Source organism: Haliotis cracherodii, unplaced genomic scaffold (genome assembly GCF_022045235.1).
Source record: "Haliotis cracherodii isolate W230 unplaced genomic scaffold, xgHalCrac1.p SCAF_5, whole genome shotgun sequence".
Classification (NCBI taxonomy): Eukaryota; Metazoa; Mollusca; class Gastropoda; order Lepetellida; family Haliotidae; genus Haliotis; species Haliotis cracherodii.
The window spans coordinates 46123107-46140477 of NW_027266308.1; the positions used below are offsets into that span (position 1 = coordinate 46123107).

The 17371-nt window shown below is 40.5% G+C and overlaps 1 protein-coding gene across 1 annotated transcript in view; it reads left to right on the plus strand.

Annotated features, from left to right (window-relative positions):
* Nucleotides 1-3268: 3268 nt before the first annotated feature.
* The window catches only part of LOC139443712 (uncharacterized), a 39757-nt gene continuing 25654 nt past the window's right edge, over nucleotides 3269-17371 (plus strand). The window contains exons 1-5 of the mRNA XM_071224646.1: nucleotides 3269-3288; nucleotides 4707-4994; nucleotides 5224-5396; nucleotides 10795-10963; nucleotides 16885-17124. Of these exons, the coding sequence (XP_071080747.1) occupies nucleotides 4709-4994; nucleotides 5224-5396; nucleotides 10795-10963; nucleotides 16885-17124 (868 nt within the window). The 5' untranslated portion in view covers nucleotides 3269-3288; nucleotides 4707-4708. The remainder of the gene's footprint in view (nucleotides 3289-4706; nucleotides 4995-5223; nucleotides 5397-10794; nucleotides 10964-16884; nucleotides 17125-17371) is intronic.

A 17371-nucleotide genomic window follows, 5' to 3' on the forward strand; every position in this document is an offset into this window, starting at 1 on the left:
GCACAAGTCACTATCAAAACCGTCTGAAGAAAACGGATGGACAACAATCGCAAACCTCCATTGACAGTAATGATTTGTAGCAACAAGGCCGTGACCCAGTTTCTGATATTGACATCACCCTTCTCAGCACGTGCATCACGCCGAAGAGACTTATTTCAAGACTGTTGTGCTGGAATGTGAACTGTTTAAGCTTTTCTAATACAGACTTTATTGTTTTTCTTAGTGATGTTGATATCATCTGTTTAACAGAAACATGGGCTAAGTCAGTTGATAAATTTAAACATATAATTAATAACTTTTCTTCTTTTCAGTCTATCCGTCCACGTGAAAAGGCTGTTGGTAGATTCAGCGGAGGTGTCGCAATTTATTTGAAAATAATATTTTCTCACTATTTCAGCAAATCCATCATAATTGGACCGATGTCGTTTTTGTAATTTCTAAAGTTCCATTTAATGTTTGTATATATATATAGTATATAGTAACTGTACTCGATTCTGACGCGATCACAAGAACCGAATATCGATTCATCAACATGGGATGATTATTTCAAGGAACTTCTGTATCCATCTGTATCTGCAGATAAGGACTTCTCCAAAAACATACAATACTATTTAAGTAATCATGATGATTCTCTTTGTGATAAGTGTCTTTCTCAGGACGACTTACTATCAGATGATTTCACCGAACAGGATGTAGTGACATTTAAAAGACGATAAATCACCCGGTGATGACGGCATACCTTCAGAATTCTTTAAATTTGCAGAAGAACTTATAACGCCTTACCTAGTAAAACTGTTTAACAAAATTCTCCATTCCGGATACTATCCAGAATCATGGTGCAGTGCTGTTATATTACCTTTGTTTAAGTAAGGCCCCCAAAATTATCCGAATAATTATCAGTCATTATACGATGACCTCAGTCACGTTACATATTGTGAGCACTCGACCCTCCTTTGTCGGCTTTTAGAAAAGCTTAATCAATGGCTACTGAGGACCTATTCTGCCTTTTAATCCCCACGGAGAACGTTTTAACTCTACTGAGACCGTTCTCCCCTGTCACTCCAGATGTATCTCATATTGTACATGGGGCGGTCGGGTAGTCTAGTGGTTGAAGCGTTCGCTCGTCACGCCGAAGACCCGGGTTTGATTCCCGTCATGGATACAATGTGTGAAGGCCATTTCTGGTGTCCCCCACCGTGACATTGCTGGAATATTGCTAAAAGCGGCGTAAAACCACACTCACTCACTAAGTAATGTGCATGCATTGTAAACACATTACTGATGAAACACAAGTTTACAAATGCACACGTTAAATAGTTTGCGTCAATGTCTCATTACAAAACGTCAGAGCTACCAAGCATAGGAAATAATACAGTAGAGACGTATTTACACTATTGATCATAAAGTAAAAATTAGGACCTCAACCATCTCCTGAATCAACCAACTAAAACCCAATTAATCTGTGGAACTGTTTATATTCCGAGTTTCACAGCATACAGTCATTTCAGTATGTTTACTCGTGTAAGTATTTATCTTGAATTAATGTCCGTCATGTCCTTATTTACGACCGCATCCGTGGTGTAGTGGATAGAGCGTTTGCCCGAGGAGCAGAAGGTCGGTGGTTTGAATTCCGGTCGCGTCATACCAAAAATATATATAACGCCACAGTAGGAGGCAGTTTAAATATGTTGGCCCAAACATTTCTTTTGTTGTTGAAGCAGCATAATTGATAAAACTCGGGGACTTCGGTCCACCTTCAGAAACATCGAGAAAGTTCAAGTAAATATAAAACGTCAACGCATCAGAATAATCAGTCTCGATTAGCTGTCGAAACTGACTCCATTGGGTGTAAAACGCAAAAATAACTGTAAAAATGATATGAATGAATCACTGAAAATCGCGAAGAGGGTAAGCATGTCCTGCCCTACCGATAGTACCCGCCACCGATACAATTTGCAATAAAAGTAAGAGCTTGTTTCTTGCCTTACTCCTCATAACAGTACTCCTGCCATACGACGACAGCCAGGAAACAATCGAATCTGGACCAGACAATCCTGTTCTGGTGAACAATTCACTTGCGTGTCTTTGTGACTGGTGTCACAAGTGGGGCAGGATACGCTCACCTTTTCGCGAACACTTGGTATTATCACTGTTTGGTAGTTATTCATAAACACATGATCATGATATAGTCGGAATCGTACAATCGACTCTACATTTGGCAGATATGTTTTTTTATGAATATGTAAAGGGTTTTGTCGCTTTTATTTTGAATTACGTGCGAAGAGAAACGTTTAAGAATTGTTCGTTTTCAACACAGCTGGGGCAGTTTTGATGTCTCGGACCAAACATTTCCTTTGTGGTTGACTCAGCCACTATGTTACTGAGCGCATAATGAAACTCGGGGATTTCAGTCCACCTGCAGAAACATCGACCCAGTTCAAGTAAATAAATAAAAGTCAACGCTTCAGAATAATCAGTTTCGATTATCTGTCGAAACCAATTCCATTGGGCGTAAAATACCAAATAGCGGTGAAAATAATATGAATGGATTATGAAAATCAGTGATGACACCTGGTGTTTGCCAAAAGGGTAGGCATGTCCTGCCCTACCGGTAGCATATAATAAAAGGTTTCAGATTGCAGGATAAGTGTATAAAGATACGGGTCTTCCTGAAGTGAATGCAATGTAATGCAAAATGTATATCTATATTGCGTCATACCAACTTTCTACAAAGTTTAAATTTATTATTAAAATGAATGTATCCTTGGCACGTAAATAAAGAAAATATAATCATGTACTCATGAGTTTATTTCTACCGCCTCCGTTGTCTGAAGAATAGATTTCAGTCTTCCCGGAGAGCGGAAGGTCGTGGATTCGATCCCCGACCGCGTAATACCAAAGGGTGTGAAAGGTGGTACTTGTTGTTACCATGCCTGGCTCTCGGCGTTAAGAGGCTAAAACAAGGAATGGTCGGCTCGGAGTCACTACACTGTGTCTGAGTGGGGTGTTCGTGTTAAGCATGGTATCTCAGTTGGACATAAAACTATAAAACGGCATTAGTCCGGACTTGTTCAAACAGCTACACGAATTACGTAATAATAATTGTCAAGACACATCGCTAGTTGCTTTTCTAAGAGTGAAAAATATTTTATATCAATACAAATTTACTCATTCTAATTGATACTGCAGGGTGCTTTGGACTTAGTTGCTCAAATGGCGGGACCCCTGACCAAGCTATGTGCCATTGCATCTGTCGTCAAGGCTACACCGGGATATTGTGTGGTGTTGGTAAGCTAATTCCTACAAATCAGCGCCAGAGAATTATCAGTCTAGAAAATTTGCTGAAACAGATTTCAAAAGGTGAAAATGGCAAAAAAGTAATGAAAAGACCCGTGAAGATCCGGATAGAGAATAGGTTTTCGGCAACCCTTAATTGCCGAAAGATGCGACTAGGCTTGTCGTAAGAGGCGACTGACGAGATCAGGTGGTCATGCTTGCTCGCTTATGAGTTGACGCATGTCATCGTATACCAATTGCGTAGGTCGATGATGTCAATCACTGGAATGTCTGGTCCAGACTCGATTATTTTCAGACCGATGTCATATAGCTGGGATATTGATATGTGCGTCGTTACACAACAAACAAACAAAAGTATATGAATGGGTCACTGAAAAGCATTGATGACACCAGATGTTCTCAAAATGTGTAAGCATATCCTCCTTTAACGGTTGCCTAATGCAGCACACAGCAATACTCTAGCCATATGGCGGCGGCTTGAAAACAATCAAGTGATTGCTATTATGAGCAATGATCCATTCCGTCAGCGTACGACGCTGGGGTATCAAGCACCGAGCCTGACCACCCAATCAATTGATGTAAGTGCCGGTGAGTAAGGTGGTGTGAATATAAAACACCAATGCAAGAAAATGATCAGTCTTAAAACGACGCCATAACCTCGAGCTGATGGTATATTGCTCGACATAAAGGGGCATTCCAAAATCGAATCATCCCTCTTGCCATCATCGGGGTTTCTATGAACCGATTCACATAGGACATTGAAGTTCGATTCTCAGCTGCTGATTTGATTTCCAACACTGGTGGATACATTAGGTGAAGATACTGATTTACCTTGGCATTGTTGAAAGAAATGTGGTAATCTAATCTAATCTGAGGTTCAACGTTTTGGCAACTTATCCTTTCTTTGATTTAACACAGGAAGTACAAAACATTTGAATTCTATGCAAAGAGAAACAGATTAGCTAGGATTGGGGCACACCCTTTACCCATGGAGATACCAACTACTTGTTTAAATGTCATATCCCCAAATGTTATAATGTCAGTCGCCAAATACAGCAACTAATATGAATATGAATATTTCTGAGTTACTTTCAGTTTTAACAAATGATAACATCCATTAAACAGTGGGATACTATCATTATTGAAATCCGAACTCTCTTAGATTCTGGGAAACAAAAGCCCTGTTGATTACGGAATGTATTTTCTTTTTATAAAGCAGGTCTACCGTTAAAATGACCAGTGTCTATCAAGCTGTGTTATAGTGGCAAATGTGTGGTTACGGCTCCTCAGAAAAAATAATTCTTGTTGGCATGGTTTATTACAAGTGTACCTATATCAAAGCGATTATTTGTAAATGTTAATATCGCAAATCCTTTGTGTTTATCTTCAACACATTTTATATATCTTAGAGATGCAACGCAGCTCATGGCCAGCTGGTTCCTACAGCCTACTGTCAACGGTGTTTGGATGCCCGGAACCGGAGAGCCACGGCTGGAATCTTGGCCATATCAACCTAACTCTGAAAATGGAAACCAATTATCGACAATGGTTTCCAGAACGTTTCCGGATGTTGGGGCCTTATCACAAACAACACTTCCAGTTCAATTTCTGTTCAAGGACTGATTCAGCTGTTAACGTCTCATGGCCTGACGGGCGGTATTGCTTGTTTAAAGGAAGTGGGGGACAGTGTCCAGATGGTATTTATATAGTTTCATGAAGACGACAACACTTTCGAGCATATACTCCACATAAAACATGTTGCAACATGTTGTCCACTGTTTACTGGAACAATGTATTTTCATATATTTGTCTCAGATTGCCGAATGTTTAACAGAACATATTTTGAACATTTTACTGAACCGAATTTGCCTAATACACTGGATTCCATAACTTGCAGAGCTAAAGATAATTCAACCATTTCCACAGGATTCCAGGAGGGGCTACTCACCTTGCCCGACTATAAAGTGTGGGCGGAAGACACAGGGGGCGTGGTTCCCGACATCACAGGCTCGGAAATACAGTTGACACTGTGCTGCAGGGACGATGATGACATCGACACCATTACACTGCCTACAACATTTCCGTTCTACCTAATGAAAGTAAATGATTTTGAATATTTAAGCTCCTTACCTCAGCTTTATTCATGAGCTGATATGGTTTTGTATTCAAACAACTTCTGATTAAGAAGTTTCATTGGTCTTTTTGTCAGTGGAAGGGAATTGGCTATTATTGAACGATAGCAGATCATTGATTAACGACCGCCTCCGTGGTCTAGTGGTAGAGCGTCCGCCCTGAGAGCGGAAGGTCCGGGGTTCGATACCCGGCCGCGTGTCTGGCGCTCGGCATTAACAGGTACTGGTCGGCTCGGAGTCAGTATACTGTGTCTGAGTGGGGTATTCATGTTAAACTGCGGCATGGTATTTCATTGAGCTAGCACTATGAATCGGCATCAGTACGGACAAGTACAATCACACACACACACACACACACACACACGCGCGCGCGCGCGCACGCACGCACGCACGCACACACACACGTGCATGCACGTCGCTATAGAAATGCAGTAATCTTGGACGCGACGTTGAACCCCATCTCACCTCCTCGCCTCATTGATATACCCGAAGCTAAAATTAGACTTCTAAGACAAATTCCCATATTTTCATTTTGACAATCCGAACAGAAATACCAACATGTATTCATCAATAGACAAGGAGGCAAATACAATTGGTGCCCATGCGGATGCCTAGAAACCCTTTCCACCAAATTTCATATAAGTGTTATCTAAGAGGAAGTCCAGCATCTTGCATATTCTTTTTCAGTAAAAAGCAGTTGACATCTGGTTTTATTTTGGACAAATTGTCCTGAACCTCTGACGATAGAAATGAAGTTTTTTCGTAAGTTTGTCGTGTTTTGACGGAATTAAACCTGAATCTTATACAAAAGAGCAATGGATATGTCTTCAGATTTTAAAGTCAAACCAAGAGTTGAAAGTACTGATGCGTGGTTTTAGATTTCTTCCTCAGTTCACATACTGGCCTTAAATATGGTACATTATTTGACATGTCACTCATGTCAATGTCTTTGAACCAACAATTAGTGATGCTTACATATAATGGTTATGTTATTTGATGTCTTGTCAGTGGCATACTTTGGATAGGTTTATTATACCCCCGACCTAAAAGGGCGGGGGTATATAGTTACCAAGGACTTCCGTCCGTCCTTAGTGGACATTTCTGTGTGTGACCTATAACTTAAAAACAACTACATAGATACTTTTCAAACTTCGCGAACACTTTAAACACCTATAGACTTGCAGTGTGAAGATTGTATAATTCAGACTATATCATGAGCATGTGTTTATGAATCACTATACTAATCTATATAATCACTATCAAATAGTAATGATACCAGGTGTTCGTGAAAAGGGGAGTGTATCCTACCCCTCTGGTGGCACCCGTCACAAACACATGCAAAGGCACGTCAGTTGTTCTCCGAAGAAAACATGGGAACATATGGTACAAGTCAAAATAGGGAATTGCATGGGACATAATTTTTGTCACTGAAGCGTCAAATTTGGAAATGACCTCCACATGTCAACCTTAAAACTTTTTGAAAGCTTTACTGAGGCCTAGAATGTGTAAGCTTGATCAAACAACTTCTGAGCAAGAGTCGTATGACACTCTTTGAAATCTTGGTAGAAAGAGAATGCTCGGTTGTATCTCAAAAGTTGTGAAATGTAAACACCAAAGGCTGGAGCTGCTGGAATATTGCCTGACGTGAAGGGAAAGTTTAAGTAATCCCACTTGTCACACAGTCTTGTGGAGAGTGTTTTGTCACTCTGAATCTTTATGCACAGATCTAAATATAAAACAGATGAAGCGGTCTCACTGGTCACCTTTATTTCTAGTTCAGTTGGGTAAATCGGTGGAAGGGAATAGACTATTTGTTAAAATAATAAACTAAGCGGCAAAAGAAAGTATAGGTTGGCAATTTGTAATTTTCCTTAAAACAGTGATAATTTGTTGAAAGTTGGTATAGGAAATATGACTGCTCAGGAACAGGTACAAAAAAAACACCTCATCCGAACGCGCCACCTTTGACGGCGCTCGTGCGGTTTCCCGCCTATGGAATAAACTGCACGTGCATGTTAGCTGTATAAATGCGTTCGGCTGCAGGGTATAACCACACGTGATGAAAGCACACAAAAGAAATGCCACGACTGTCACAGGCGATGAGAGAGAGAGCAATCGGTATGGCCGAAATGGGGGCATCACAGGTCCAAATTGCCAGAAGAGTAGATGATATTGTGGAAGTATCCAGCCATTGAGCCATCCATGACGTCACAATGACGTCACAAAGGAACCTCCCACCCTCCCGTCTTTGATCTCAATTCTTTGATGTCGTTGATCAACTGGCTTTTATCATGTGGATCTTTGATGTCTTTGATCAGCTGTCTTTGTGTTTGATCATATTAATCTTTGATAAGAACAATGAACGAATCTTCACCCGCAATTGCAAATTGTCATAAGTCACGTATTTAGAGACAATAGCACTGCATATTTTTATGCATATTAAATCATTTAATCATGCATATAATGCACATCAACCATTTAATCATGCATATCAATCATCCAATCATTTAAATAAATATTAAATAGAATAAAAAAAACTATTACTAATGTACAATTGGAGATATGTGGTGTTATAGATCAGAAAGGGTAAGCACAGTAATGTCTTTCCGTATAAGGACGAGGCATCGAGTGCTGTTTACTGAAGTCGGTTTAACTTGTTTCGAAATGATGGCAGAGAACGAGTTTATCGACGCAAGGGGAACGTTTGGCTCCGGTGTGTGTTCGAGAGGTCCATCCATTCGGCGGGGGAGGTGTCATGGTGTGGGGCGGTATTTGTGGAGATCAGTAGACTGATTTGGTGATTATACAGGGAAACCTGAACGCTGTGCAGTACAGAGACCAAGTGTTGCAGCCAGTTGTGCTTGCGTTCTTACAAAACCTCCAGCAGGGGACATTGTTTTAACACGATAATGCCAGGCCCCATACTGCAAGACTGACTCGGAACTTTCTAAACCCGCAAAACGTTGACGTTTTGCCCTGGCCTGCCCACTCACCCGATATTAATCCTATTGAACATCTGTGGGACCATCTTGACAGACAGATTAGAGCACGCCATCAGCCTCCCGTCAACAGACAAGAATTGCAACAGGCCCTGAGAGACGAGTGGCAACGGATTCCAGTCCACATCATCAGAAGACTGACGTCATCGATGAGGCGGCGTATCACAGCATGCATTGAGGCAGCTGGAGGTCATACACGCTATTGAAGGCAGCTGTGTCGACAATGAACTTGTAGTGTGTCTGACAACTTTTTGGTGACATTTCAGACAACTTTTGAAAATTAAATTTCTTACCCCTCCATTGTTTACCTTGAGCTTATATTACCTGTGATTGCACAATTTCATTCAAACTGTGGATGATCAATCATTTGTTACCTCCCTAGATTATATTATAATATACAAAACCTCTTCTTGTTATTTTTTATCAATCATGGAACTCGACCTATACTTTCTTTTGCCGCCCAGTTTAATATAAAGAAAATATTCCAGCTATATGACGGCGGTCTGTAAAATAATCGAGTCTGGACCAGACAATCCAGTGATTGACATCATGAGCATCGATCAACGCAATTGGGATCGATGACATGTATCAATCAAGTCAGCGAGCTTGACCACCCGATCCTGTTAGTCGCCATTTACGACTAGCATAGTCACCTTTTACGGCAAGTATGGGTTTCAGAAGACCTATTCTAACCCGGAATCTTCACGGGTCACTGACTTAACCTTAACTTTGAATATTTTTTTTACTTTAACTTCTACTTGTGCGACCTATAACTTAAAAACTACTTCATGGGTTCTTTTCCAATTGGGGGTACAGTTTCTATACCAATAAGAGAGGTGCAGTGCAAAGTTTGATTTCAATAAGAGGATAGTCTGAGAAATGTTGCTTTTTTCGTGTTTTGAACCAAGGTTAGAACTAAACTCAAAAGCTTTACTGGCCTCGGTAAAGATAAAATACCCTTGTAATGTTAAAAAATGTGGAAATTTGTACTCGCCGGCAGGAATTTGTAGTCACTCCTGGCTAGCGTTCTAACCATGTAATTTGAACTTGGAAATATGTTGTAGTCAAAGTAGGGGGTTTTAGCGAGCCATGCTCACTTTTTGTCTTGTTCCAATTTTGTTTCCACTGTTTCAGTTTCTGCATTCTACAAATGACAAAATCGCGCACTGACTAAACCCACTCTGAAAGACATTCAACGTACCTTCGGTTGGAGTGTTTGTAATGGTGCTTCCACTTTTAAACATACCTTGTTTCAGGCACATGAAAAATCCTGTACAGTACTTGATATTCATGGAATGGAAATTATAATGGATATCTAGCTATATTCGCCGCCAACAATATATTCAGAGGTTGACCCTTTTTGCAAAAGATACAGGTTTACATCGCTTATGTACAATTTCAATTTAGTTTACACCATCAAGACTCTAAATCGCACACTGATACAGCCGTATTGGGATGGTTGTACATAGCAGGTGCTGGCTTTAATCTAGATTCTAAGATGCTTCACTAAATGATCAAAGGCGTCGACTGTCCTACGTCATAATCATCTAACGTCATGACGCTGTTCAAATTACCCCCCTCGTGATCTTGCGTGATAGTGATAGAACATTGTCCCATCATTTCTGCCAATCAAGATGGCATATCCATGTCAAATATTGATCGTTGAAATTGGTTCTTAAGACTTTAAATTGGATAGTATTCTTATTGTTGCTCGTCCGCCGCCATTTTCGTCCCACGGCGATGCCATATTACGCCCCAAGCCGTCAATTCACGTCGCAGTACTCTGCTAACGTCAGTTGTGTAACCAAACTTTCATGACAGAATATCACCCCAACTCGCAATAACCAGCGACATAGCACTTCGGTTGTGTATTCATGTGTTGGTCCCACAAGGCACCTGTGGAATGCTTGAGTCACGTGATTTAACTGAAGCAAATTCATATAAATACTTAAATTCAAATCCTATTTATTGCGACATTTGATGATGGATTATCACACACTTAACGGATAATAAAATGTAATTTTTTAACCATAAAATATACAGTTTAGTGGCGTTTTATATGTATAAAACGTTTTTTGTTACGTAACGTATAGGGTGCCGGCAGAACAGCCCGCGAGTTAGCCATAGTCGAGGATGATCAGTTTACAGCTCCGATTATGACAGATTTGATTTCTTTGAACTATTATAACGTCTATTACATATAATATCTGTGGGCAAAACTATCTTCATTACGCTACATATTAGGGATAGAGCAACTTTATTTACTTAATACATTTCAAGACATCAAGAATAATGTTTTACCCTGTGTTCCCTATTCCTTCCTCATGAAGTCATCATTGATTTTATGCATTCTCGTACGTTAACAGCCATCTCCAGATGTTGCGTGCCAGGCAGTTGTCGACATGGTGGTCACAGAGGAAGTGTTCTCCTATGTGAAGACCTCCAACAAGACCTGGATGAGCGGGGAGGGAAGCTTTGTGGCTGAGGAGTCGGAGAACTACTTTAACGTCACCTTCTGCTACTATGAAGCTTATGGTAAGTTTCGCGGTTGTGAATGTTGTCATTAACCGTGAGATCAAGCAAAAACGCCAAACTACATACGTTGTTGGCTGCCCCACTATTGTGATTATGTAATTCAGTAAGAGCCCAAGACACATTAGTATAGCATGATAAACCACGAATTCTTGAGTAAAGAACATGGATATAACAAGTTCATTCATGAAAAAAGGTATACGGTATATCTTAATATGGTGGGTTTTGCTAATAACACACCCATATATATATTCTAGAAGATATTCAATGTAATGTGGCGAGATATATTTTCTTCATACAGCGGCATATCGTTCACATATAAACAACACATGGTATTCGTATTCAATATATTTACAGTTTTTGGACAAACAGAAATCACAGAAATCTTCCAAGGTCCACATTTAAACGGAAATCATTACATCTAAACTTTGAAATATATATTGCAATGTATTGTGGAATGTCACTTGTTAAATAGCGTTGAGGGCTTCAACGTAGATTTGAACCGAACACAGTAATTACATTTCGAAGAAAATTTCATTGAAAAATACCAACTTAAATAGAGATTATTTGATAATCTTTGCTGAAATTCATTTAGGAATAAAGTTTTATCACCGATTTCTTGTTTTATCATATAATGGGTAGGTGTCTCGGCAGGATAAAGCCAACGGATAAAAAACGATATCCGTTGGGGTCATATGCGGATAGAGATGCAAATATCAAAGGTCAAGTAGGGACTACTTTCGCTGTTTATAAACAAACATGGCGTCGCCCTCGTCATTCGGCGATCGAATCAGAATTAACCATCGGGAATCTGGATAAACTACAGTGATAATTTCTATCATTATCAAACGAACAGTCTAATATACTGAAAATCAGTGTCTAACTGTGACTTAGCTAAGGCATTTTTATAAGTTTTGGCAACTTTGGAGATATAAATTTCGAAACAATTTAGCGAGGGCACGAGGCCTAGCCAAGCGGGATCAGTATCCGTATCTGTGCTTGTAGACCTCTGCGGCTTGAAACCTTCTCCACAAATTAAAATAGTTGGATTTGGCCGAAATATGTTTGAATTGTTACCTTGATTCGTTTAGTCGCTGTGTGTACATCTGACTACACTTCTTAACGTTATGACAGGACAGACCGACTATCAACAACGTCTGACCGTGGCCGTGACGTCTCATAGACTAGGGTTAGAGGAGCTTCCCTTTGACAAAGGGCAGTTACTCTAGCAGACAGACCGATGGATTGCCGCGAAAGGCAATCAAAAACAATTGTTGTTTTCCGTATATGTATATGAAACAGATTTCAGTTGTAACTATATTGGCTACTGTCACTGTCCGACTGACACATCACTTACCCTGTGACGTAATAAATATTAATGCGCGCATTCCAGGAAAACTCGCAATGTTTCGGTAATGTTTGTGAGAGAGGGAAAGCGAGTTTGTAGCAGAGTATTAAAGAATGACATTATATGATAAAGAGGTTATCACGCTTGTATTGTTGGGGATAGTAAATATCCTGTTTTAGGAATAAACACTAGTATGTATTTACCTCGCCTAGGCTCGCTAAATACAATGTTTATTCCTAATGCAGGATAGTTACTATCCCCAAACACACTCGCGTGATAACTTTTATTCATCAACTATACTGAGTCAAATTAAAAACTTCACATTTTAAAAAGTAATCCCATATATGATATACAACGGACAAATGTATCAGAGAAGGTAATTTTTAATCATTAATGTCCAAAGAAGGATTTTAATTAACGGTGGTAACCATAATTTGTTCCAAGCACCTACGGTATTCGGTAATAACATCAACAGTTTAAATCATAAGTCCCAAACACAAGAATCTGATGGCACACAAGTTCAGTAGCGTGTATGGCCACCATGTGCGTTGACAACTGCCACACAACGCCTCCGTATGGACCTTGTGATGCTTGTGAAGACATGATTGAGAAGACGACGCCATTGATGCTGCAAAATGGTGCCAAGATCTTGCAAATTCTGTGGTTGGTTCTGGAGAGTGCGCAGACTTCTGCCAAGAGCATCCCTGACGTGTTCGATGGGATTGAGGTCGGGAGACCTTGGCGGCCAGTCCATGACGTTGACCCCCGCATTCTGAAGGAAATTCCTTGTCAAAATTGCTTTATGGGGTCTGGCATTGTCGTGTTGGAAGATCAAACCGGGTCCATGTGCTGCCATAAAAGGCAGAAGTTCTGGTGCCAGTACCTGGTCGGTAAGCAGCAGCGTCGAGGTTGCCACGGATGACAAGAAGCCTGGAACGTGCATTGCCACAGAAAGCACCCCACACCATGACACTTTCGCCTCGAAATCTGTCAACTTCCTGTACACAACACTGGGCGTAACCTCTATGTATCCAGACCAGTCCACAACTTAAACTGAACAACGTATGTTTAATTGATGTAGTCCATGTCACTTTGTCTACTTCATCGCTCTGTGTTAGCATTTAAGAAGGCTTGACGACGTAATCTGTGCCATCTGTAATCTGTTTACAGAAGGATATATATATATACTGAACCGAAAAAGAAACGTCACCCCAAGTAAAGTTGTTTGAAAAGTTGTCATTTAGATATCTGGGTAATTTTCTAAAATTTAACATTACCTTGTCTGGAAAAATGAAATTTGATGAAAAAAACCCAAAGCAAATGAAAATAAAACCGATCGCCAAAACGCTTCAGGGCAACGGCCATGGTAACCCGTTGCACGTGAGTTCCGTGCAAATTGAAATGAACATGCGTTCCCCCATTTCTTGCCCTATAAAAATCCACCCAGATCGGATAACATTCATTCGTTATTGAATTGCTACCACATGCCAAGGTTGACAAGAAATAAGCAACACTATGCCCTTGGACGACTGCAAGCTGGACAAACTGCCCGGCAAGTAGCCAATGCATTTCTAGTCCACGTAAGGACCATATACAGACTCCACCAACGGTACAAGACCACCAACACTACAGATGCCCGACCACGTAGTGGAAGACCGAGGGTCACCACCCGACGCCAGGGTCGTCAGATTGTGCGAGAGCATCTTCAAGATGCTTTGTTACTGCTGCGGAAACTGCTCGACAGACCATGGGGACACACCAGCGACACATTAGTGGGGACACCGTGCGTCGACGATTGACGAGCAGACACCTCCTCTGTCACAGGCCACACCGAGGACCCATTCTGACACCACGCCATCGCCAGGACCGTCTTCAGTGGTCAACACAGCACCAGTATTGGCTCCACCAGCAGCGGAGAAGAGTCCTCTTCTCAGACGAGAGCCGTTACTGTATCTCAACAGCAGAGAGAGAGAGAGAGAGAGAGAGAGAGAGAGAGAGAGAGAGAGTCTTGCAACGCCGTGGGGAACGTTATTCGGATTCTTGTGTTGTTGGGACAAGCTCGTGGGGTGGTCCGAGCATCATGGTGTGGCGTGGAATTGGTCTTGCACAGAGGGTCGGTCCTGTGGTCTTCCAGAACATAGGTCCAGGGAGAGGCAATGGTGTCATAGCAGCTCGGTACATTGATCAAGTCTTGAGACCACACGCCATACCTCATTTGGCACGTCGCCGCAACCACGAGTTTCAGCATGATAACGCCCGTGACCACACCGAGAGAGCAACAGGAGACTTCCTCCAGCAGAATGACCGTGCAGTGGCCTGCCCTCAGTCCCGATTTAAATCCCATTGAGCACCTGTGGGACGAGATTCAAAGACGGCTGAATGACGTCCGACCAAGGCCGACAACTGCAGCTGAACTGCATCAGGCGTTCCTCAGAGTGTGGGCTCAAGTGCCTATGGCTTCCATCAACCGCCTCATCCATTCCATTTATCGACGTTGCATGGCAGTCATCAATGCACATGGCGGACACACGAGATACTGACTTGTGATGCCATTTTCTCAGAGACTAGTGTTGTGTTTCACTTTAAGAACATTTGACACTTTAATTTCAACCTTGATGATCACTTTTGCCAAGTTTCATCTTTTTATTATTTCTCATAGTATGTTTGCAGTGTTTGGACAAATAAGGTTTCTCATATATCTATCCATGGTGACGTTTCTTTTGCGGTTCAGTATACATGTGTGGACATTTTGAAATAAGTTGCACGATGTTCCCTAATCTTCAGCTCCCTAACTCAAGATCGGCACAACACTGCCAAATATTTTAAAGCCATTTTGGAATGATAGCTATCCATTTTACTTTTGATAGTAGTTGATAATTCTCATTGATTGTTTGCATGGGCTTTCAGACTAATGAATGTTTTGCTCCACGAAAACTGTTCCAAAAAATGTATAAAAATTCACAACTTAAATTCTTTCTTCTCAGAAATACCATTTTTCGCAGCTTTTCAATATTCCATTTTTTGTTTAATTTTAGTTGTCTTTAAATTTACTTCCATTCCAGTGGATACACAGAAAGATACAAGAACGACGATTTTCTTTCGTGGCACTGTCCGCAACATATGATACGCTGCCTGCGTATAATAATGCAAATAGATGTGACATTTCACTAGTATCAAATATGCCATCACTGTGAGGTAACAAAACGTTTTGGGCTCAAAACACTTCCCTAACTAGTTCAGACATTACAAGTGAAAATAATCAGAAAGACCATCATTCATTCGAACACAAGATGATTAGTTGGAGCACATGGATGCTTGCAATCAAAGAAAGTTACCATTTATTCAATACTTAGAAGATTTTAAAAATATCCAAGCTTCTGATCTAGGGTATGTGGCTTTGGATATTCTTGAGGTACATCTACATTGTCTTAAAGGTGTTTTTTAAACATCTTGGGTTTGTTCCTAGCCTTTACCAATGTATTCTTTTGTTTCTCATAAAATCAAATCTTCTCTTTTGGCAGGTGTGTGCTAATATTATCCTTCTATTTTCCACGAAAGTATTGGCCTTAACCGTCTCCTCGTGAAACGTTGTTGTTAGTCGTTGTAGTGGTTGGAATGATCTCCTTTGACATCCACTTCCGGGTCAAATAGTGACGATACCAGGTGTTCGCGAAAACGCAATAGTTATTTGACTAAGATGCAATGAAATTATCGATACCTGCAGGGATGTTGTTTCAAAACCGTCACCTTTCAGGCAAATATTTTTCGACTACGAGATCACAACGATAAGGAAGTTTGAACTATATTTTTTCTCTCTTGCCAATGTCTTTTGTGAAGATTGTATCCGGATGCGATTTATAGCCATGGCCTGAGCATGACCACTGATGACGTTACTTACCTAGGACAAATCTACAATCATTTCCGGCGGGTTATAGCTTACTGCGGAGATACCTTTTACAGGTTTTAGTAATAGTGTCACGTATAGAGACGTTCATAAACCGGTCTAGTGTGTGTAAAGTTCCGTGCAAAAGAAAGTATACATTTGAAAAATGGATTTGACCAAATAATTACAAACGTTATCAAAACGTTACTTGGTTGTAAATGGTCGCCGAAACTTTGCAAACTTAAGTTCCAAAAAACAACTATGACACCCGTGTGAAATACATCACCATCGATTAAGTATTTCTCGTTTGTTTCACGGGTGTATAATATCTTTTGCGCGACAGTCTTTGTATCTGACTTTGCATTTCAGTTAATCTGAGCTGGTATGACTGAGATTTGTTTCTAAATATGAGATCACTTAAGGCATATTTAAGTGCTCTGTTAACAATATCTTTGAATATGCGTTTGAATAATTCCGTAATTTATTTAAGTATGAGCGCAGGACAAAGTTTATTCATAAAATTATAATGACATGTTCAATGAAGCATTTCAGACTAAATTACTGCGATCTTCGATTTATTTGTGTGGTAAATGTGAAAAAATATATGAAAGTTTAAGGTGACAATGTAAAAACGAATGAGACTGACGCTCACATTTGGTATAATATGTCGTAACATTCTCTTTGTATTTACAGAACACCGCGAGTGTATGTACAGTGAGGACAGGGGTGCGTCCTACAGAGGCTGGGTCAACGTCACCGCCGGAGGTCGACCCTGTGATCCATGGCACAACAGTTCTTCCCACATAAAAGAAGTATTACATCATTATTTAGGGGTTTTCGACGAGAATTTCTGCCGGCATGCAGTGTTTACCCTAGACAGACCATACTGTGTCAAAAACGACACATGGCGTTATTGTGACATTCCAGTATGTGGTAAGTTGTCACTTTCTTATATCCCGCTGTCACATAGCTTGAATATTGAGGCGTTAAACGACAAACAAACAAACCAACAATTGTATCACCTTTTCAAAGATATGCATATATAGAGCTATTAAAGTGGCGCTGCGATTCTGATTCAGAAATCAGTATTGCGGTATATTAGACTGTCACACATTTTTTGTATGGATTGTCGCCCTGTACATTTTTACTTTGCAATTGTTAACTTAAAACGTTGAAGTAG